Consider the following 23,931-nt stretch of genomic DNA (forward strand, 5'->3'; position numbering starts at 1 on the left):
ATTCTGGGCTTTAACCTTTGAATCAAGTCTTCACAAGACTGGATTATGTTTTTACCTTTGTCTTCTGTTTCATGCCTTTAGTTTCATCTCTTCAGAATCACAGAATTTTATATATGTCCTTATCAAAACAGAGCTGTGATACCTTCTTTTTATTATTTTTTTTGTTTTTCTTAATTTTAAGGCTCCTTCTCTCTCTCTTCTGTCTTCTCTCTTCTCTCTCTCTCTCTCTCTCTCTCTCTCTCTCCCTCCCTCCCTCCCTCCCTCCCTCCCTCTCTCCCTCCCCCCCCCCCCCCCCCCCATTTTCCCTAATAGGATTACTTGGAATTATGTCATCAGACTCCATTTTAAATGCTTCCTGTTCCTCAAGGCACCTTCCCTTTTAGAATGCTAAGAAAACACCAGAGCCTGTTTTAAGTTGGTGTGTTCTTAACAGCAAAGCATGTTGGTGGTATATCAAAACACCTGTTCCAACAAATACAGTAAATTGCTAATGACTCCAGCAATAAGGTCAAAGTCCTTTAAAAAGTAGCTTAGATTTGATCCAAGTTCTTCTAGGAATATTTGAGCCCTGCCTCAGTGAGAAGGAAGCAGGAGGTTTGATACCAATTTTGATTCATTCTTTTCCATGTTTTTTAAGCTAAACATGAAGAGTAATTAATTGTGAGGATATTCCCACCTAAGGGTGTTAACTAGTTCTATAAAAACATAAAACTATTTTCTTCCACATTTTTGAAAATGGCTTTCATTTCCCTTCTTGGAATATCCAAACAATATTATTTGTCTTTCTTCATTAGGCTGTCAGTACTACATAGTCAGCAGGCATTTATTAAGCACTATGTGACAGAAACTGGGACAAGCCAATTTTACAATGATCTTTAAAGAAGCCATAACATATGAAAAAACTAGAAAAGTAGATAATTTTTAGAGAAGAAGGCAATTAGTTATAACAGGGGAAGGCATGAGCAAGTAGGCAACCCAGGAAAGGCATTCTCAGAAGGTAGTATTTGAGCATCCGTGAGGGGGCAGAACAGTGTAGGCTCAGAAACCAGATGGCTTCAGGTATAAGGAATGGTAGGTATCTGGGGCAGAATGATCATAAAATATGAGATGAATGGAAATCTAGGCAGGAACCTTATGAGCTTTCCTTGCCAAGCAGTGGACTTTAATGCTAGGGAGCTGTGCTTTAGATAAAAACCACCCTGACAGTCAAGTGGGTGGTGGCTTGGAGTTGGGACAGACTTAGGCAGGTAAACCAAGTCATTAGTGTAAATTGATAAGGGGCTTCAGCTGGAATTGTGTGTATATGAGTGGAGGGAAGAAAGGATGGGTTTGTTAGACAAACTTATGTATGTTCTGGGCACTTTGCTAAGCACTTTAGATAGTAACTCTTTGATACAACAACCGTGGTAGGTAGGTGTAATTATTATTATTCCTCTTAAAGATGAGGAAACACAAAGGCTAAATGACTTGGTAAGGGTTACACAGATAATGGATGAGTGCAGCTGGATTTGAACTTGAGTCTCTTAACTCAAAGGCCAGGACTTATCTACTATGCTACAGAAGAGTTTCTAATGAACAAGAAGAACAAAGCATAGTATTTGGTATGGAATAGGTGCTGGGTGGGTAGCATTAAAATGGGATGTTTTGAGGTTGAGTTGAAGGGGATGTGAATAAAGTCAAATAAAAAAAAGAGTAAACGCTCAAAATGATCCAATTTGGAAATGTGGAGTGAAACTGAATAGGCAGAGATGACACCCAAGATTGGGATCCTTGGTGCCTGGAAGCATTCCTCTTGATAATAGAGAGGATTTCTGTTTTGGACATAGTGAACTTCAGATGTGTCTGTTATACAGATCAATATGTCTAGCAGGCAGTTGGTGTGAAACTGGAGCCCAGCAGAGAGATTAGGGTCAAACAGAGAGATGTAGTGATCATTTGTACAAATATAATTGAACACCTTAGACTTAAGATAACTAAATGAAATAATATAAAGTTGTAGGGGCTCTAAGGCAGTGATATGAATACTGATAGTGACTATACCATGGATGAAAAATCTGCAAAGAAACCCGGAAAAGCAGGACTGCAGAGAACCAGGGGAAGGCAGGGAATTTTGTCAGATATTGCAGAGATATTAAGAAGGATGAGGAATGAGCAAATACCATGAGATTTGTCAGATAAGAGATTACTGGTAACTTTGGAGATGGAAGTTTCCTTTGGATGATGAGGTCAGAAGCTAGATGGTAAAAGGTTTCAATTGTAGTAAGAGAAGAAGGGAAGACACACTGAATGTCATGGCTTTCCAAGAAGGTAAGCCATGAAGAGATGGAGAGAGAGATGATTAGAACCTACATGAATTAATTCTTCAGTCGTTAATAGTCCCCATTTCAGTGATCTCATCAGTCTCCCCAGCATCCCTCTAGAGCTACCCACCCCTTTCAGGAACACAACATGTATTTATTAAGTTTCTAGTATGCGTTAGGCAGTGGGTTAAGTGTTGTACAAATGTTTCATTTGATTCACAACAACCTAGGGCATAGATACTATTGTGATCCTTATCGTGGATCAAAATTCTAGTGGCTGTCATCTCCTGAGAGCTGATTGTCCTCTTCTTCCTCTGTAGAATTTTATTATCCTACCTGTCCAGTTTTAACCTCTCTCCTGACCTCCCACCGACATCTGGAAGTCAGCATGTCCAGAACTGAACTGATACCTTCTCTCCCCTTCTCCCAAAATGACCCTATCTGCTCTCTTCACTTCCCTTTTACTTTCCAGAGTACCACTATCTTCCCAGGTGCCCAACCTAGGTGGTACCCTCAGTTCCACACACTCTCACCCCTATAGCCCATCACCTGCCACATCTTGTTATTTTACTTTACCCTCATTTCACATATAAGTGTCCTTCTTTCCTTTGACACTGCCATCACTCTAGTCTGCTACCATTACTCATATTTGTACAAGGTGCATGCAAGCATACACACACTGTATAAAGTCCTGATTTTAAAGTCTTTTATAATCTGACCCTTTACTCCTTTTTCCTTCTTAAAGCTTACTCCCTTTTTGCATAACTCTGCGACTCTTTTACATTCATCTTTTTTTGTGTTTCTTACACAAGACAGCTTGCCGTCATCATTCATGCTTACTGGCTTTCTGCCATGTTTAGCTCTTTCTTCTCCCTTTTTATTAATTAACTTCTTGCTTTCCCAGCCTTCCTTTGAGACTCCAATAAAGTCCTACATTCTACAAGAAGCCATTTCCTAGTCCTTCTTAATCTTATTCACTCTGAGATTATTTTCATTTTATTTTGCATATATCTTTTGTATATATATAGTTATTCACTCCACATTGTGATTTTTCTTATCACAGTTTCAAGTTAATCATAGGTTGGCATAAAAAATTAAATGAGAATTTGGGGAGAGTTCTGCAGAAGTAGGAAACCATACTTGGAAGGCCAGCAGATGACACAGAAAAAGTTTTAAAACTGAGAAATAGATAAAAATAATGAATACTATTACATAATTATCAACCCAAATTTTATAATAAGGTACAATAAACTCCTCATAAAAGAAAATTTCATATTTCTCTTTCTGGAGGGCTAAAACATTTTGTGTAGATTTTTCAAATTATAATTGTGCTGCCATCCTAACCTATTCCTTGTGTAAGGGACAACTGTTAGTGATTGCATGTGATGGTAAACTGTGAGCTCCTTCAGAACAAAGATTTTTTTTCATTTCTTTGTATCCCCAACACTCAGCACAGTGCTTAGCACTCTCGATGCTTAATATATTCTTGTGACCCTTGATGACATAGCTATCAGGGAAAATATTTGACTGCAGAGAGAGGTTTTAAGAGTAGGGTAGACATGGACGTGTTTTTAGGTTGAAGGATGTTGAGTCAACAGATAAGAGATTCCCCCTTTCACGTTCCTGTATTCTTAATTCAGTCTGCTAAAGGAAATGGCATCAAGGGTACATGTCAAAGCCCTGGCCTTGACAATGAAAAACCCTAAATGAGAATGTGTGAGACAGGAAATACAGAGGGGAAGTATCTTAATTTATATAAAATAAAAATGGAGAAGGGAGAAATCTCATTAAATGGTTCTTCTCTTCTCTTCTCCCTCTTCTCCCCCCCCCCCCCCCCCTAGTTTTTGGCTGGGGTCTTTAGCTGAGAGAATAGGGAAAAGGAGCTTAGAAACAAGAGGAGAATGTTTAGGACAATTGCTGTGGAGAGTGAGTGGGCTAGTGATTCAATTAGGGAGAAATAAAATAGGCCTTGCTCTGTAGTAAGGGATCAGTTGAGGTGAGGTGACACCCAAGTCAGCATTTTTGTAAGGCAGATGGTGTCAAGAGTAATCCATGGTTGAAGTTTGGTAACCAGTGGGTCAGGGCAATCTGAAAGCAGGGAATAGTGTAGAATTAAGTCGTTTCACCAATAGGTTGAGACAGGGAAGGGAGTTGTATGTAGCCAGCGTAGGGGAGTTAGAACAGGAGGGGTAGTCATGAAGAAGACAAAGAACAGGGTTAGGGGTCTTTGGGAATAATGGAACAATAGATGATTATTCAATAAAGGAATTTCAGAGTTTATAAAGTAGGACAGTTAGAAATAATGATGTGAATAGTATAACTTTTTATATTTATAACTCGGGTACATGGAGAAATAAGTCATAGGAATTATTGTTTGAGTTGGAAGCTTAGGATATTTGAAAAATCATTCGTGTGTGTGTGTGTGTGTTTTCAGTTTTCCACAATGCTTAGTAATTAGATCTTACCTTTTTTCATCATCTTATGATAGCGTGCCTGATGTTTTGAGCTCAGCACAAACAATTAGGCATCCTGTTCCCATTTGGAACAAGATCCTTATTGATCTTAATCATTCTGGGCAAAGGAAATAAATGTAAAATAAGAGCTAAGAATTTCTCTCTACTTTCTCAAACTATCCTACCTCAGTTTTCCAATTATATGTTAAAAAAAATTTAACATTCTTTCTTTAAAATTTTGAGTTACCAATTTTTTTTCCTCCTGGCTTATACATGTGAATAGAATACACATTTCCTTATTAGCCATGTCACAAAAGGAAAACATAAGAAAAATAAATAAAACCATCTGGACAAAGAGTTCATCAGTTCTCTCTCTGGAGGTGGAGGAAAAATCCTCATGGGTCTTTTAGAATTGTCTTGGATCATTGTGTTGATAATCCTTTCAATATTGCTGTTCCCAGTATTTTTCTGGTTCTGCTCACTTCACTTTGCATCAGTTTGTATGTCTTTCAAGGTTTTCTAAAAACATCTGCTTGTCATTTCTTATGTAGCACAATAGTTTTCCATTACATTTATATGCCACAACTTGGAAATCAAGGGGATGTTCATCAAACTGAACAAATTCAGCTATTCTCCAATTGATGGGCATCCCCCTTGATTTCCAATTCTTTGCCATCACAAGAAGAACTAGAATATAGATGGATCTAGTAGTGGTATTGATGGGTCAAAGAGTTTGCACAGGTTTTAAAGCTTTTTGAACATAGTTTTAAATTATTCTCCAGGATAATTGAATCAGTTCATAACTTCAGCAACAGTTCATTTAGTGTATCTTTTTCCACATCTCCAGCATGTCATTTTCCTTTTCTGTCATGTTAGCCACTCTGATAGGTCTGGAGGTAGTACTCCAGAGTTTGTTTTAATTTGAATTTTTCTAATCAATAGTGATTTAGAGTCTTTTCCCCATGTGACTATTGATAACTTTGATTTCTTCTTCTGAAAATTGTTCATATTCTTTGACCAGTTTCTAATTGGGGACTGGTTTCTATTTTTATAGATTTGACTCAGTTCCCCAAAATTTAATATACCAAGCCTTTATCAGAAAAACTCACTGTAAACTTTTCCTTCCAGGTTCCTCTTTTGCTTCTAATTTTAGTTGTGTTCTCTTTTTACAAAAACCTTATTTCATATAATCAGAAGGATCTGTTTTACTTCCTGTTGTCTTTTCTATCTTTTATTTTATTCATAAACTCTTTTCCTTATCCACAGATCTAACAATAATGCTCCCCCAATTACTTATGCTATCGCTCCTTATGTCATTTTGTATTTTATTATGATATAAGATAACTGATCTATGCCTAGTTTCTGCCAAACTGCTCTCCAGTTTGCCTAGTAAATGTTGGCAAATTGTGAACTCTTCCCCCAAAAGTTTTAGATTACTCTAGTCATTTAATGCTGTGAATTGTGTGCTTATAGTTAAGTTTATTACCTATTTTCTGCGCTAGGTTCAGCTCATCTTGAATTTTTAACACTTCTGACACAATTCTTACAGAACCATGTTATACTTTTGTTTCTATTTGCTGTCTTTTTCCAGCCTTCCTTCCATTAAAAAAAAATTTAAGTTGGTATGTGTTTTCTGTATATCTATCAGTCTCTTTATAAACCACTTTCTTTTCCCCATGAGAATTGCTCCTCTTTTTTATATTCAAAATTTCAGTTTTGAGCAGTTGCCACCCCTCCTGCCTGGGATGGCTTTCATTAGAGGATTTTAGTCCATGGCATCCTATGAGTCCTTCCTCTGAACTCTTTCAAATTCAGTCTTCTGGAATCTAGGTTGACTATCCATAGTATTCCTGGCCTAAAGTGATTGCTTCCTCATGAGGCTGACATTTTCACAGTGGATACCAGTTCTTTGGTGGTAAAAATGAAATTCAAAATATGATTTCCCTTTTGAAGTTACTCAGCATTTTGAAGGCTGATATTTTCAATAAAGCAAATCAAGAAATTGTTATCCTATCCATCTTAAATTGAGAGAGAACTCCAGGAAATAGGACATCTGAAATCATTATTGTGTCCTAACAATGTCAACCTTACTCCCTTTTGCCTTTTTCTCCAAGGCTTTAGTATGTCCTTAGGAGAGTTGACAGGTGGAAACCAAAAGTAGATGAGCAACCCTGAAGAGTGCTTATTAGCAAGTCCTCCTTGCAGTCCAGTCCATTCCCCGTGATGACATTATACTCTTGGAAAATGAAGGATAAACAACCGCACTATATTCTGATGATAGTATTGCTTTTTTTCTTTTTGTTGGTCAACACTGAAATGTTTCTAGTATGCTCTGATTCTATGTTTTCTTAAATACAGTGTCACTCACTGCTCTGTCACCTATTCTGTTTTCATTGACTTTGGAATCCTCTTCCAAAGCCGCCATCTTGTCATAGTTCTTATTCCACCAAATCTTAGTAAGAGTTACAGTGAGAGATTCGCCTTGTTTATTTTGCTTGTTATCCATACTTTATTCATTCCTTTGGGTAAAGACTTAAAATTATAGTTTTAGTATTAGAGGAATCTCAAATGCTTTACCCCAACCTTATCATTTTACCAATGATGAAACAGCCTAAAATGATATTAAATGACTTGACAGAGTTACATTGGTGATAGTTAGGATGTGAAGACTGGTCTTTTAATTCCAGGGCCATCATCTTGCTTCTAAAGCACTGTGTTTTCAGTGGCTCCTGGTCTAGATTTTACTTTCCTGTGTGTGATCTTCCGAGTGATTTTCTTGCTAGACTGATTGTCACTGCACCTAGCTTAGTGTATTTACTTAAATAGCTTTCTCCCTTCTACCTCTCTTTCATTTTCAATAACCTGCTTTTTATTTTTAATTTTCTGGGTAAGTACATGATTTTTATCTAATCCCTGTGAGGCAGGTTTATCTTCAGCCTATATCTCCTCTTTGGGAATATCTGCTTTTGACCCCTAGTGTTTGGTTGCCCTCTTTCTTCTATTCTCTATTGTTCTATCTTTGAATCCTTTTTCTTCTTTGTTTTCATATAAAGTCCTTCCTCATTTTTAAAAAAAGAAACTTGGTTTTCCTCAATATTAGATTTCTTACAATCTTTTTACTTACTCATAAGAAGGAAACTCATATGCATTATTATGGGTAGCAGCCATTTGGCCATGGTAAAAATAAAGATTGTATACAAGATGTTAAGTCACTATAGAATTCACCAAGTTCTCCATACTGAGGGAAAGTTACAACCTCAGTCCTTCTCTGAGGGGAGGGGGGGGGCGCAGGGTTAAAAGTTTTGAGAAAGTAAAGAATGCAAATTTCTAAGTGGAGTTGTCTTTCTTTTGGTTAGAAGACAGGCTTCAGAATACTGAATGTTGCACGCCATTTTGGCCTTTCTGTTTCCTTGAAAGGGAAAGTGCTGCCTAATGTGAACTATACATATACAAAGATAATTTTAATTAATTTATTTCTTTACCCATAACTGAAAGTGATGTTACAGTACATAAGTTATTTACAACTGTGCAGTAATATGTTGCAAAATAAATTATCTAGAAGGCAGCAAAAGTACATTGTTAATGTATATAAAAACTGTACAGCATTTATGGGATACATTTTTACATGAGTATTGGCTCTGTAGTGTTTCAAGTTATGTTCTCAGAAAGAGAAACAAAATGCCCAAGATTAAAGGAAAAAAAAAATTTTTCCCCCTGAGGCAATTGGGGTTAAGTGACTTGCCCAGAGTCACATAGTTAGGAAATGTTACATACGTGTCTGAGAACAGATTTGAACTCGGGTCCTCCTGACTTCAGAGTTGGTGTTTTATCTACTAGGCCACCTCGCTAACTCAGAACTACTCATATTCTAAATAAGAGTTAAGTGCCCAGGTAAAGCTGGAGAGAATAGTTATGTAGGGGAGAAGGATTGGAAAGGATTTGCAAGCTAAGCCTTAGGGTAGCACTGAGCAAAAGATTTCCTGAGACAGGGGAGGCAGAATCTAGGGTAGGAACCATCTAAGACTGCCCAGGGGCAAGAGGGGCTGAGGGAAGTCTGCTGGCCCGATTGGTACTAGGCCCATGGAACCCTCCATAACGTTGAGCTGAATGGAGCTTGTTGGTACTGGAGCAACTTTATGCAAGCATGCTAATTCCTTTTAATACAGGGGAAGGAAAGGGAAGAGGCATATAGTAAGTGCCTGCTATATGCCATTATATTATTTATATCTGGGAGACATGAGCAGATAGGTTAAGGGACATGCCCATTGTCACATAACAAGTGAATATTCATCTGAAGTGGAATTGGATCTCATTTCAGTGCTCTGTGCACTATATGGCACTACCTTGCTGCCCATGGAATCCAAAAGGACTGCCCTGGCAAAAGTCATGCTGCATAATGGGGTGGGTAACCAATTGGCCTTTGGAAATAACCAGTTCAACTTGGGGAAAGAAGTAAAGGAAGCTTCCTGTTACTGCCACTCCTTGTCACTGACAGTAGCCAAAAGCTCTGTCAGCCACGTATTATAACTGGTGTATGCTTCTCTCTGGGTCTGCAGATTGCCCCACCGCCATCTCTGGCAGAACCACTGAAGGAATTATTTAAGCAGCAGGAGACTGTGAGGGGGAAACTGCGTCTCCAGCACAGCATAGAGCGGGTAAGAATGTTTTTGAGAGGATCAAAATGGGAGAACTTGTTGACTGGATCTCAGTCCTCTGCTTCAATCACTTCTTGCTTTTGTTTTCAGGAAAAGCTTATTGTTTCCTGTGAACAGGAGATCTTGCGGGTTCACTGCCGAGCAGCACGGACAATAGCTAACCAGGCTGTCCCGTTCAGTGCCTGTACGATGCTGCTGGACTCTGAAGTCTACAACATGCCCCTGGAAAGTCAGGTCAGCGGTTTTCTCCAGGCATGGGGAGCCCCTCTCTAGCTGTCCTCAGAGGATCTTTCTGATATCATAGCTCCTTTTTGCAAGAGAGAAGGCCAAAGTGGAAACCCATTAGTTCTTCCTTCTTAATTCATCCTTCTCGATTTCCATCCTGACCTTTAATTCTGAGCAATAATTACTTCCTCCTGAACACACAACAACTCCATGTCTCTTTTGGGCATGCCTTGCCCAGAGTTTTATTCCCAATGATATAAACCAATAAAAATCAGTCAGAGCTGTCCTTTATCTTCCACCTTCCTCCCAGGTCACCCCAGTGATGCATCAATCTCTATTTTAAGTTATGTCCCCAGCCTCAGAATCTCTGGCCAGAACAAGTCGGAAACATGGGGCTTTCCTGCACTTAGATGTTAAATGATTATTGACTTAAAAAGCATCCAGGAGCATTGGAACTTGCTGCTTTTCTGAAGCTCATTGTGGCCCTTGGTGAGGAGCACAAGTCAAGTCCAGTTTGACTGGAGGACAGTGCTGGTGGGGGTGAGCAGAGCCAAGCCTCTGGCCCAGCCCTTCTAACCTTCCCAGGGAGGCCACTTGAGCCTCCAGCCCACTAGAATCGTACAGGTGGCCCAATCTCCTGGTCTCTTCCTAAACTTTCTGTCTGTGGCTGTTGTTACCATGCTAACCTGCTGTGAGGCCAGCAATAGGACAGATGGACTTACCAACGCCTGTGGCTAAGAAACTTCTTCTCCAAAGATTTCAAAAGGTCTGATTTATAAACATGGTCCGTTTGACTTGATGGCTTACCACTCTCCCTAAGCAGGATGGTGTCTCTGATATCAGTTTTTTTTAATGTGTTTTTATTCCTTTCCCTAGAAGATGGAATAGGACATTTCTAGCCATCATATCTGTTCCCCTTTATTAAACTTCTCTTTCTTGTTTGGCTCCACAGGGGGATGAAAATAAGTCAGTGAGAGATCGTTTCAATGCTCGACAATTCATTTCCTGGTTACAGGATGTGGATGACAAATACGACCGGATGAAGGTCAGAACCCTTTCCTTCTCTGCTCTCTGAAGTATTTTTAGGCCTAAAGAAGCCACTTGTGGAGTCTTTCTTTGTTCCATCAAACATTTACTACAAACATTACAAATTTACTTCTGTCTCTTTTTTTTGTTGTTTGTTTTCATTTTCTATTTCTATCTCTGAAAGCTAGTATAGCCATTGTGGTGATGTAGTCAAGTGCAGGGAGACATGGGGCCTTCCCTTTCCTTGGGATCCTCCTCGCGGCAGAGCCGTGACTTGACCCCAGGAGAATTCACAGGAGGAGACCCTTTTGATTCTGCCCTCCGGGAGGACTTCATAGAGGTCTTCCTCATCATCCTAACACTGTCGCTGCTTGACTACCTGATCCCCCTGTCACATGAGGGGTCGGTCAAGTGCAGGCCAGGTCACCATAACTCGGGGTCAGACCTGTCCTCTGGGCTGAACCTCCTTCATCAGACAGCTTGCTGTGTCACATTTAGTGGCCTGTGGGTCCTGGTGTCAGGTGGAGATCCTTTAAAGGGAGAGCCACGGGGCTTTGTACTGAGTACGTTATTGGGGGAAGAAAAGGAATGTTGTTCTGTCTGAAAGCTTCCGGGCTGTTGGCCAATGTGCCTTTGACCCCGGTGGCCATTCAGGGACAGAACATCCCCTTGCTGATGGGAGGGGCTCTGTTAGGGTGACTGGGCACGGGTCCCCCTCCTCACCACTCGGTCTTGTCTCCTGTGCAGACATGTCTGTTGATGCGGCAGCAACACGAAGCGGCAGCTCTCAATGCGGTGCAAAGGATGGAGTGGCAACTGAAGGTCCAGGAGCTGGATCCCGCAGGGCACAAGTCTCTCTGCGTGAACGAGGTGCCGTCCTTCTATGTGCCAATGGTCGATGTCAACGATGACTTTGTGCTCTTGCCAGCATGACAAGACCAGATCCCAAGACAGTCCTACAGGAAACTGGCAATGGCGGGAGCCCTTCTGAACGAATGGCTGAGCTCCTGTTCATCCCGAATGCTTGTTGATGAATCCCTGGGTCGGAAGGAAGAAGCATCTCTCAGGGGGGTGGGGGACAGGGAGCGAGAGAACAGTTGCACTTTCTTCACAATATATCCATCACTTCTGGACTGATGGCAGGCCCCCAGCCACAGAAGTGGGAAACGCATCTCTTGTATAAACCAGGTGCTTCAGCGGAGGGTGAAAAGCTTGCACACTACGTGGTCTGACCAGATAGCAACGCCGCTGGAGGCCTGCACGGGCTCGAGGGCGCCCTGCCACCATCTGCCGAGCAGGGGCCAGCAGCCGTGGGGGTTTCCATCTTTGTGGAGACGGCGATTTTCAATCTGTGTTTTCCATTCAGCTGCAGATTCATTTCAGAGAAGTTGCAGAAGAGAATTCATTTTTTTTTAAGTTTCTTGTTCCATCCGGATCTAATAGAAAAAAATAAAGTAAAAGGCACCACACCCGCCTTTCACGGACAAAGGTATAATGGGGTGGAGCCGATGGACTTCCAAGTCTAAGGATGCTTTCCAGCTAAAATCCCAGGGCAGCCACCGGTCCCCATTTCTTCAGACAGCTGGGCTGTGGACGCTTGTGTTTAGCGAGGGCCCAGGCGGCGCCATCTGACCCCTGCAGAAGGCGCGGGGCATGTGGTGACCCAGAGCTAGGACTCTGCCAATTGTGTTTTTAATGGAGTCAAATCCATGTGGTTTATATATTTTTTCCTTTAATCTTGGGCATTTTGTTTCTCTTTCTGAGAACATAACTTGAAACACTACAGAGCCAATACTCATATAAAAATGTATCCCATAAATGCTGTACAGTTTTTATATACATTAACAATGTACTTTTGCTGCCTTCTAGATAATTTATTTTGCAACACATTACTGCACAGTTGTAAATAACTTATGTACTGTAACATCACTTTCAGTTATGTGTAAAGAAATAAATAAATTAATTAAAATTATCTTTGTATATGTATAGTTCACATTAGGCAGCACTTTCCCTTTCAAGGAAACAGAAGGGCCAAAATGGCGTGCAACATTCAGTATTCTGAAGCCTGTCTTCTAACCAAAAGAAAGACAAGATAACTCCACTTAGAAATTTGCATTCTTCACTTTCTCAAAACTTTTAACCCTTCTCCCTTTCCCTCCTTCCCTCCCCACCCCCCCTAACCCCCCTTTCTTCCCCGTCCTTTTAAGTTAGGACAAGTAGCAAAACTACCTACCCGCATGATCCAGCTGGCAATCTGTTTCCCTGGGGTTGTGCAGGGTCCTCCTCTCTGTAGGGGGCTGGGGCTGGGAGGAAGAGCTCTGGCTCAGTTCAGAGGGACCTGGAAGAGAAGGCTGTTCTCACTCTTGCTTTAAGATAAGCTTCCTGCCCTCGGTGGAGGGGGATTCATTCACACTTTGCTGTGTAGTGGAGTTGCTAAGCTTCCTTAGACCTGTAGGAAACGGTCTTATTTTTCTAGTGGAAAAGCTATTGTTCTGTTAGAAAGCATGGAAAGTGATTTATCACAGGAGGAAATCTAAGCATTTTGTGGAAAAGATGACTTTAAGTTCAGGATGGGGGGAATCTGGAGCTCTCTGGCAGGCAAGGACGGTCATTCCCAGCATTGTGTTCTCCTCCTTCCTTCCACCGAGAAGCTTGTCTATTTAAATGAACTCAATTCAGACTAGTGCACAGGAAGTCTGAGAAGTTGACATTTTTTCCTTTCTATCCTGCTTCTATGCCAGGGCCACTATGGAGAATGGGAAGGAGGACCTCACAGGAGGTGCTTGTCATCCCCCCTGACTGAGGAGAACCATCCGCTAAATCGTTGGGCCAGTTACTCAATGTCACCTCGGTTGAGTTCTGTGCCATTTGCCTAGAAATTAGACAGTGTGAAGCTTTCTATTCTAGAAGTTGTTTGGGAGCGAAGGGGAAGGACAGAGAGCCAGGTGGCCTGAGAAAGCATCTCCTCGCCTTGGCACGTCTCCACGGGAGCTGTTGCCAACCACAGCTCACTGTAAGTGGAACCTTGTAGGTTTCCATGGTGGATGTAGGAGACCACCAAGGATGGCCGGGTGGCGGACATCAGGTGGTAAAAGGGAGCAAAGGATTTGGTGGGAAGAGGCAAAAAGTGAAAGAAAGCTTCCTTGGGGAGACCTGCTGTGTGGCAGCACAAGCGTGCCCCTTGAGATCGTTTCTCAGAGACAGTTTGGTTGGAGAGCACATGTGAAGGGCTCCCAAGAGCGAGTGGCGAACCGGAGGAGCCATTATGCAGAGATCGGTAGGTTAGGATTTGGTTTATGTTGCCTTAAAGGCCCTGTCCTCAGAGCAGTAGTCTGAAGTGCTTAAATTCAAAGCCAGGATGAAGGGTAGAAACAGTTTTAGGCGGAAACAGGTTCCAAGTACTTCTCTAACCCTGTCCCCCATGCTAAATTTAGGAGATTGCTAAGGTGAGAGATCTGCCCCTCTCCCCCCTCCCTCCAGCCTCTTCCAAACGAGCTAGTTGCATGACAGTTGAGACCCTGGGCCTCCACAAATGTGCCCAGAAATGTGTGCAAAGAGACATTTGGTGCTGTACAAATGGTGACTTGAAATTATTGTTATGCTGTATGCTCTTGACTTGTTGAAAAGAAGTCCAACTTTATCAGCGTTTTAAAAGTGTTTTCAATTGTTTTATTTGTCTGGTGTCTTCTCTTCCTGTGCTGATGTCCCTGAATGCAAATGAGGAGGAGGAAGTCTGGCTTTGTCCATGGGAGAAACAGATGGAGTCCTTCCTCTAACCAGTTGCCTCTCCTTCTTCCCTTCCACCCCTACCCTGGGGGTCTAGGAGTCACATCCTTGTTGGGAAGGAAAAGCGAGGAGCCAAATGGAGGGTCTGGGGCGGGAGTGCCCAAGAAGCGCCCTATGTTCAGACCAGCTCTTCCCAAAGGAAGAGTCAGCATCAACTGCCAGGCGCTGTGGGACTTAGGAGGAGTATTTGGGAGGAGAGGATTTCTTAAAAGAATCTTTAGGATATTTTTGTAGACTATTTGAGGCTGGGGGGGTGTTTTGGATGGGACAGATGGCAAGTGAAAGGAGACTTCCCTCCCGGGCTCCTCTGTTCATTATCAGCAATCAAGTGGCCGCCTGATTTTGTGCCTCCATGCCCTGCCCTTAGAAAGAACAGAGGGGGGCTTCAGATTTCCAGGCCCTCGGCAGGAGGCCGAGGGCTACTTCGCAAGTCCACGGCCAGCCTAGCGGCTAACAGCCAGGGCAGTGACGAACAGACTTACTGCTTTTGTGTACGGTGAGCAGTTTGCTATGAATTTTCTCTGACTTTGATTTTTCTTCTGGACATCTAGTTGCCCCCACAGGCATGTTCTGTTCATGGGTGCTACGTGCAGCCCCCCCTTCCCTTACGCCCCTGACCTTGTTCAAGTGCACAGTGAGGATGCGCTTCTGGGTGCTCGCGGTGGAATGTTGACCAGGCCCCCTCACGCCAGTATTTTTGAGCTTTATGGATGTATTACAAATGTTTTAAACTCTTCAGATCCTCATCCACCCACATTACTCTCTTCTCCCTCCCATGTCCTCTCCTCCCCCCCCTCCCCCACTCCTTTTTTCTTTTAATCTCAGTTAAATTCAGAGGCTGGTTTTCCTCACTGTGGAAGGGCCAGCAGAGATTTATTTCCAGGGGTGAAGAGAGAAGGGAGAAGAAACGTCCCAAAATCTTCAGAAGGAATGAACTGGGTTATGTTTTTCTCCCCCTTCTTCCTCCATTCCCCTTCTCGAAGGGAAATACCAAATTATGGTCAGATATCTTTCAAGCCCTGTTTTTTTTTGTTGTTTGTTTTTGTTTTTTTGTTTTTTCCTTTTTGGTTAAATAACCATAAATTAATCTGTATAAGCATGGAGAGTCCTTTTAATCAACAATTTCAAGCAACAATAGCAAAAGTAATGTATTACCTTTGACCCATGTGCTTTGTGGATTTTCCCCCTGGACAGTGTAAATTTCCCTCCTTGTAATGCTTCTGAGTGTACATAGATGTAAATAGCTCACAGGTCAATTCACACCCTTCTCTTTGTACTAGATCCATTTGCGTAGAATGTGGGGTTAAAACAGCAGCGAGAGTGCATTGTCTGTAATGTAACAATGTAATTTTTTTTTTACAATGTAGTTTGTGTACATATTGTTTGGCAGTGCTGGTGCTGCCCCGGCGCAGCTCTGCCGCTACAGTACTGTCATTAGCTGTACAACTTCCTGCAGAAAGAGACAAAGTGAATACAAATGTTATTTTCTACAGTTGCATGTACAGAGATGAGCGCCAGAGACATGCTGTTGTCCCTCAGAGATAATGTTCGTAAATAAATTTTAAAAAAAACAACCACCATCACTCTGTCTGTCTTTTTTAAGTCTCCCCGGAGCTATGGGGGAAGATGGGGGCTGAGTATTTGTGTCAAACATCATTCAGGGAGCTAGGCCCTCTGCTCGACTCGGGGTGGCCGCGACACCTCAGACCTCCCTGAGCTATGAGCTCTTCCTCCTCTCACTGATCCTGTCAACCTACATCATGAAGGGGCTTTTCTAAGAAAGCCTGGAGACAAAGTTCAGGATGAACTTTGACACCCAACCAAAAATGTGTCTTTTCCCACACAGCCATCTACTGCCGTTGTTCCAAAAACTCTTGAGGACAAAGGCAGTAGAGACAAGAAGAAACTCCGGGCATCTCTTACCCAGGCTCTTAAAAAACATAGTGTTAATAGTCTACACGCAATTATTAAGTACCTACTGTATAGAGACAGCTGAGTGTTTCAGAAGTGGATCAGGAAAATCTGGATTCAAATCCAGCCTCAGACACTCTAGCTGTGTTACCCCGGACAAGTCATTTAACTCTGCTGTAATCTACTGGAGAAGAAAATGGCAAAGTACTCCAGTGTGTCTGCTAGGAAAACCCTCAAGGACAGTACGGGTGGGATATAGTCCAAGGAGTCGTGAAGAGTTGGACATGACTAAACAATATGCGAGGCGCTGTGCTGGGCTGGATTAAACAAAGTACGGTAATCATTGCTAACAAAGCAGAAACTGAATAGTGTTTCAAACAAAATCCTCATTTCCAATGGAAGCAGAGAGGACTTCCAACTCAGGACTGGTAGAGGAAAGCAGTTTATGACTGCTATGGAGTTAGGAAAGGTGGATAAGCATGAACGAAGGAAATGAAGATGAACAAAATGTGTGAAGGAAGGAAACTTCTCAAAGGGACATCAACTGATGAATCTTGTAAGAAACGGCCAAGGGTAGAAGGGAAGAGGTCTGCATCAGAAGCAATGACATTTAGTTCAGGGTTTTGTTTTTACTTTTGAATTTATAGCCAAATATCTTCCTCCTCCCCTACTGAGAGAGCCTTTCCTTGTATCAAAGATTACAAGCAAAAGCATGATGCAAACCAAGTTTGGCGCCATAAGGAAATATTCCATATCTATCCATATCTGTAGCCCATCCTCCTCAAGAAAAGGAACGTTTCCTCTATTTTGGGGCCAAGTTAAAGCAATAAACACTATTCAGTTTCTGCTTTCTTGTTCACACGTACATACTCCATGGCTAATAGTCTCCATGTACGTCATTGTCCTGGTTCTCCTTAATGGGCCCTATAACACGTCATGCAATTCTTCCCGTGCTTCCCAAAAATCTTTGTTAGCAACGATTACCCTACTTTGTTTTATCCAGCCCAGCACAGCGCCTCGCATATTGTTTATTCATGTCCAACTCTTCACGACCCGTTGGACTATATCCCACCAGTTACTGTCCGTGAGAGCTTTCCTAGCATACACACTGGAGTACTTTGCCATTTCCTTCTCCAGTAGATTACGAAAGAGTTGAGTGACTTGTCCAGGATAATACAGCTAGAGAGGGTCTAAGGCTGGATTTGAACCCAGATCTTCCATCTGATCCACTTCTGAAGCACTCAGTGGTCTCTATACAGTAGGTACTTAATAATTGCATGTTGACTACTTAACACTAAGTTTTTTAAGAGCCTGGGTAAGTGATGATAAGCGTTTCTTCTTGTCTCTACTGCCTTTGTCCTGAAGAGTTTTTGTAACATTGAGTATTATAATGAATTGCATCTTCATACTTAAAGCTCATATCTTAATGCGAAGTAAAATAATGCATGATGTGCCAAGTGGTCAAATGAAAGGGCTTAAGAAGCCACATATCACCAGCAACAAGAACATATAAAGACCATGATTATGGGTACAGGAAACTGCTTTCATTTCAGGTTGTTTTTTTTTTTTTTTTTCCGCAACAAGAATAATCTTTAAAATGAGAACAAAAAATACTTAACTGGGAAATTAAAACTCTAGTGAGGACTCGAGAGAACATCATCTCGATGCCCTGAATGAGTTCCAAACAGATAAAGGGTGCTCCTGAACCACTGTTGCTCATGTATGGGAGGAAAATGTGGAGAATGAGAGCTTCTTAATAAAAAATTTTTCTTTGCCGTGTTGGCTCCACCCCCACTTTATTCAGAGAGTAGACAGGACATTGCCTGAGGTCTCCCCAGCTTCTCTCAGAAGCAATGCTAGATGATCAAGCCTCTGAATGGATTTTGGAGTATCAGAACCCTCAAACATTCAGAATGCAGTAATTTTTCTAGCACCTTAAGATATCTTTGTAAGGAAACAAGAACAGTCTGTCTCATTGGAGAGGGAGGTAATGCAGGGGGAATCTAGCGGGAGGCCCTTAGCCAAAATACAGCAGTCTTGTCCTAGTTCAGAAGGCCGGTGAATCAGCAGACTAGCTTCCAACACAAGTACAGAAAGCAAATTGTGAGCCTCCAAACCCTAGTGTAACAGGTGGGACTCAGCTAGGCCCACTCAGTGTGGGGGGAAAGCTTGCAGCAGCGCGCATTTGAAGTCAGCACCCAGTGAAGTCAGTGAGAAGTCTCTGTCCCCCTGCAAAAGAACTGAGGATCATTTCCCCTGTGTCCTAAGAGCAGAGCTCAATTTTTAAAAATGAGCAAAAAAGCAAAAAGAGTTCTGACTATAGAAAGCTACCATGGAGACAAAGATCAGAACACAAACTCAGAAGAGAATGGCAAAGGCAAAATGCCTTCAGGTGAAATTTCAAAGGAGATATGAACTGGTCTCCAGCTCAAAAGGCTCTCTTGGAAGAGTTCAAAAAAGAGCTTAAAAGAGAGAGAGAGAAGAAAAATGGGAAAGAGAAATGAGTGCTATGCAGGAAAAATATGAAAGGTTGGGGGTAGGGGAAAGAGTCATCAGCTTAGAAAAGGAAATACAGAAATTGGCTGAAGATAACAATTCCTTAAAAAAATAAATTTGATGAAATAGAAAAAAATATATACTAAAAAAACCAACTTCTTAAAAAATAAATTTGGTGAAATAGAAAAACAACTCCTTGAAAAAGAGAATTGGCAAAATGGGGGGGGGGAATCCACTAAACAAAATAACTCCTCTAAAAGTACAATTGGCCAAATGCAAAAGGAGATAAAACAAAAAGCTAACTGAATGAAATAATTCACTAAAAATTAGAATTGAACAAATGGAAGCAAGGAGACATCAAGAATCAGTCAAACAAACTCCCTTCCCTCCCCCCCCCCAAAAAAAAAAAAAGAAGAAGAAAAGAAAAGAAAAAAATTGAAGAAAATGTAAAATATCCCACTGGAAAAACAACTGACCTGGAAAATAGATCTAGGAGAGACAAAATAAGAATTATTGGACTCTTGAAAGCCATGATGAAAAAAAGAAGAGGAAGGACCACATCTTTCAAGAAATTAACCAAGAAAAACTGCTCTAATATCATTGAATCAGAGAGTAAAATAGTCATTGAAAAAATCTACTAATCACCTCCTGAGATCCCAAAATGAAAACTCTAAGGAATATATTGTAGCTAAATTCTAAAATTATCAAAACAAGAAGATAATATTACAAGGAGCCAAAAAGAAACAATTCAATTATCAAGGAGCCACAATAAGGATTACCCAGTACCTAGCTTCCACTTTAAAGGACTGGAGGGCCTCTAGAATGATATTCTGGAAAACAAAGGAGCTTGTACTACAATCAAGAAAATCAACTACCCCTTTCCCCTTTCCCCCAAACTAAGTATTATCTTTCAGGGGAAAGATGGACATTCAATGAAAAAGGCGATTTTCAATCATTTTTGAAGAAAAGACTAGAGCTGAACAGAAAATTTGATCTTTAAATACAAGACTCAAGAGAAATTCCTACATGGGAAGATAAATTGTATAACTTGAGAACTATTATCTTTGTCAGTGAAGTTAGAAGTGGTATACTTGGAGATTATAGGTATAAGTTGACTTTAATGTGAAGTTATAAAAAAGAAATCAAGGGTGGGAAAGCAGATTGTACTGGGAGAAAAGGAAAAGGGAGATAAAATAGGCTAAATTATACACATGAAGAGGCACAAAAGACATATTACAGTTAAGGAAAAAAGGAAGAGCAATGAGTATTATTTGAATTTTAAATCTCATCAGATTTGGTTTAAAGAGGGAATAGCATACATATTTAGTTTAATTTTGATATTTGTGTCATTCTATACGAACTAGAAGGGAAAAGGAGAAAGGAAAGAAGAAGGCTAATAGAAGAGAAGGCAGAAGTAGAAAAGGAAAGGCATAAGAAGGGGAAGGGATTGAAAAAAGTGATGGTAGATTGAGGGAGGTGGTGGTTAGAAGCAAAACACTGCTGAGGAGGGAAAGGCAGAAAGGGAGGGAGAAAACTATAACTTGGGAAAAATAGGACAGCAGGAAATACAGAGTTAGTAATTTTAACTGTGAATGAGAATGGAATGAACTCTTCCATAAAATGGAAGCAGATAGTAGAGTGAATTAAAAGAATCCTACAATATGTTGTTTACAAGAAACACAGATGAAGTAGAGAGAGAGGCATACAGAGTAAAGGTAAAAGGGTGGAGCAGAATCTATTATGCTTCAACTGAAGTTAAAAAAAAAATGGGGTAGCAATTCTGATTTCAGATCAAGTAAAAGCAAAAATAGATCTAATTAAAAGAGATAATGAAGGAAACTACATCTTGATAAAGGGTACCATAGATAATGAAGAAATATTAATACTACACATATATGTATACCAAGTGGTATGGCATCCAGATTCTTATGGGAAAAATTGAGTGAGATGCAAGAGAAAATAGACAGGAAAACACACAAGTAGGGGAATCTCAACCTCTCTCTATCAGAACTAGATAAATCTAACCACAAAACAAATAAGAAAGAAGTGAATAGAATTTTGCAGAAAATTGAATGGAAATAGAAAGGAAAATACCTTTTTCTTAGAGGTACATGGCACTTGTACAAAAATTTATGTACTACAAGCATAAAAACCCCACAATCTTATATAGAAATATTTAGTGCAATCTTTTTAGATCATGATACAATAAAAATTACATTCAATAAAGGGCCAGGAAAAACCAATTGAAAATTAAATCATCTAATCCTAAAAAATGAGTGGGTGAAACAACAAATCATAGAAACATTTCATAATTTCATCCAAGAGAATGATAGTAATAATTCAACATACCAAAATTTATGGGATATAGCCAAAGCAGTTTTTAGGGAAAATTTTATATCTCTAAATGCTTACACGAGTAAAACAGAGAAAAAATAGATCAGTGAGTTGGGCATGCAACTAAAATAGCTAGACAAAGAACAAATTTAAAACCCCAAATAAATACCAAATTAGAAATTCTGAAAACCAACAGAGAAATTAATAAAATTGAAAGAAAACTATTGAACTAATAATCAAAACTTAAGAGTTGCTTTTATGAAAAAAAAACCCATCAAAATAGATAAACCTTTGGTTAATTAAATTAAAAAAAGAAGAAAACCAAGTTACCAGTAACAAAAAATGAAAAGGGTGAACTTTACCACTAAACAAAGAAGAAATTAAAGCAATGATTAAGAGCTATTTTGCCCAATTGTATACCAATAAATCTGATAATCTATGTGAAATGGATGAATATTTACAAATATATATATTGCCCAGATTAACAGAGGAAATACTTATTCCCACTTTAAAAAGAAAAATTGAGGGATGCAGTAGAGCACCAGCCCTGTAGTCAGGAGGATTGAGTTCAAATCTGGTCTTAGACACTAAGTGTCTTCCTAGACACTTCCTAGACACTAATACTTCCTAGTGGTATGGCCCTGGGCAAGTCACTTAACTCCAATTGCCTCAGCCAAAAAAAAAGAAGAAGAAAAAAATTAAACAAGCCATTAATGAATTCTCTTCAAAAAAAAAAAATCTCCAGAGATAGATAGATTTCTACCTTGGGGGCATGTAGATGGTTCAATGAATAGAACACCATTCCTTTGAATCAGGAGAACCTGAGTTCAAATCTGGTCTCAGATACTTAGTATATTACTAGCTGTGTGACCCTGAGCAAATCTCTGAACCCCAATTGCCTCTCAAAACCCACCTAAAACTAAACAAGTAAATTCTACCAATTATTTAAACAATAATTAATTCCAAACTATATAAACTATTTGGGGAAAATAGGAGAAGAAGGAGTTCTACTAAATTCCTTTTATGACAGATATGATGCTGATATTTAAACTAGGAAGTTCCAAAACAGAGAAAGAAAACTATAGACCAATTTCCCTAAAGAATATTGATGCAAAGCAGAGATTATGGCAATTTATCACCATGGTAATTAGGATTCATACCAAAAAGCAGGGCTAGTTCAATATCAGGGAAACTATCAACATAATTGACCCTATCAATAACCATGCTAACAGAAATTATGATCATATTAATAGATGCCGAAAAAGCATTTGACAACATACAACATTCATTCCTACTAAAAATATTAGAGAGCATAGGAATAAATAGTTTTTCTTAAAATGACAAGTAATATCTATCTAAAACTATTATATGTAATGGGGACAAACTTGAAGTATTCACAGTAAGAGCAGGGGTGAAACAAGGTTGCCCATTATCACCACTATTGTTCAGTGTTGTATTAGAAATGATAGCTTTAGCAATAAAAGGGAAAAAAAGAAATTGAAGGAAGTAGAGTAGGTAACGAGAAAACAAAATTATCAATCTTTGAAGATGGTATGATGTTGTATTTGCAGAATCCTAGAAAATCAACTTAAAAAATACTAGAAACAATTAACTACATTAGCAGAATATCTGGATATAAAACAAACCCATATAAATCATTGGCATTTCTATATTTTACCATCAAAGTCCAGCAGCAAGAGATAGAAAGAAAAATCTCAAATGTAGTTAATATAAAAATATGGCCTGCCAAGACAAAGCCAGGAACTATATGAACTCAATTACATGACACTTTTCATGCAAATAAAGTTATAACATCTAAATAACTGAAAAGTGTTTAGATCAAGTGCTCATGGGTAGGCTGACCTAATATAATAAAAATGACAATAATAAAAATGTCAAATTAATCTATTTATTGAGGCAGCTAGGTGGTGCAGTAGATAAGAGCACCAGCCCTGAAGTCAGGAGGACCTGAGTTCAAATCTGTTCTCAGACACTTAACACTTCCTAATTGTGTGACCCTAGGCAAGTTACTTAATCCAATTATTTCAGCCAAAAAAAAAATCCATTTATTCAATGCCATCCCACTCAAACTGCCAAAAAAAATTACTTTATATAGCTAGGAAAATATCAAAATTCATCTGGAACAACAAAAGGTAAACAATTTCAAGGGAATTAAAAAAAAAAAAAAAAAGCAAAGGAAGATGGCTTAGCTATACCAGACCTAAAATTATATTATAAAGCAGTGGTCATCAAAACCATATGGTATTGGCTAAGAAGTAGAGTAGTCAATGAGTGGAATAGGTTAGGTTCACATGAGACTATAATCAATAACTATAGCAATCTAGTGTTTGATAAACCTAACGACTCCAGCTTCTGGGATAAGAACTCACTATTTGACAAAAAATGCTGGGCAAAGTGGAAAATAGTGTGGCAAAAACTAGACATTGACTAATATCTAATACCCTATATGCCAAGCTAAGTTTGAAATTATTTTGACATAAATGGTCAATATTATAAGCAAATTAGGAGAGCAAGGGATACCTTGTTTTATCCTTTCACCCTTTACAAGCTTTCTGGGTTTCGCATTTAGTTGTGGTCCTATACACACACACACACACACACACACACACACACACACACACACACAAGGTAACCTAGGAGAAGAAGCCCTAGCAGCTGGTGGTCTTCTACAGAAAAAAATGGAGATTCTAAGAGGTAAAGGATGGGTATTCTGAATGCAGAGCC

General features: G+C 40.0%; 1 protein-coding gene and 1 long non-coding RNA gene across 7 annotated transcripts in view; one reads left to right on the forward strand and one right to left on the reverse strand.

Moving 5' to 3' along the window:
• ANKRD11 (ankyrin repeat domain containing 11) overlaps positions 1-16,019 on the forward strand; it is a 324,097-nt gene extending 308,078 nt beyond the window's left edge. For all 4 annotated transcript variants that reach the window (XM_051974765.1, XM_051974767.1, XM_051974766.1 and 1 more), the window contains 4 exons: positions 9,310-9,408; positions 9,499-9,642; positions 10,586-10,678; positions 11,407-16,019. In XM_051974765.1, coding sequence (XP_051830725.1) covers positions 9,310-9,408; positions 9,499-9,642; positions 10,586-10,678; positions 11,407-11,592 — 522 coding nt within the window. In that variant the 3' untranslated portion in view covers positions 11,593-16,019. The remainder of the gene's footprint in view (positions 1-9,309; positions 9,409-9,498; positions 9,643-10,585; positions 10,679-11,406) is intronic.
• The window catches only part of LOC127547780 (uncharacterized), a 66,496-nt gene that overhangs the window by 18,175 nt on the left and 24,390 nt on the right, over positions 1-23,931 (reverse strand). For 2 of the 3 annotated variants that reach the window (XR_007950265.1, XR_007950264.1), the window contains exon 3: positions 12,893-12,997. This is a non-coding gene — a long non-coding RNA (uncharacterized LOC127547780). Of the gene's footprint in view, positions 1-12,891; positions 12,998-23,931 lie in introns of those variants that run through there. The other variant, XR_007950263.1, reaches the window with a different exon arrangement.

The sequence above is a fragment of the Antechinus flavipes genome, chromosome 2, assembly GCF_016432865.1.
Source record: "Antechinus flavipes isolate AdamAnt ecotype Samford, QLD, Australia chromosome 2, AdamAnt_v2, whole genome shotgun sequence".
NCBI classification, from domain to species: Eukaryota; Metazoa; Chordata; class Mammalia; order Dasyuromorphia; family Dasyuridae; genus Antechinus; species Antechinus flavipes.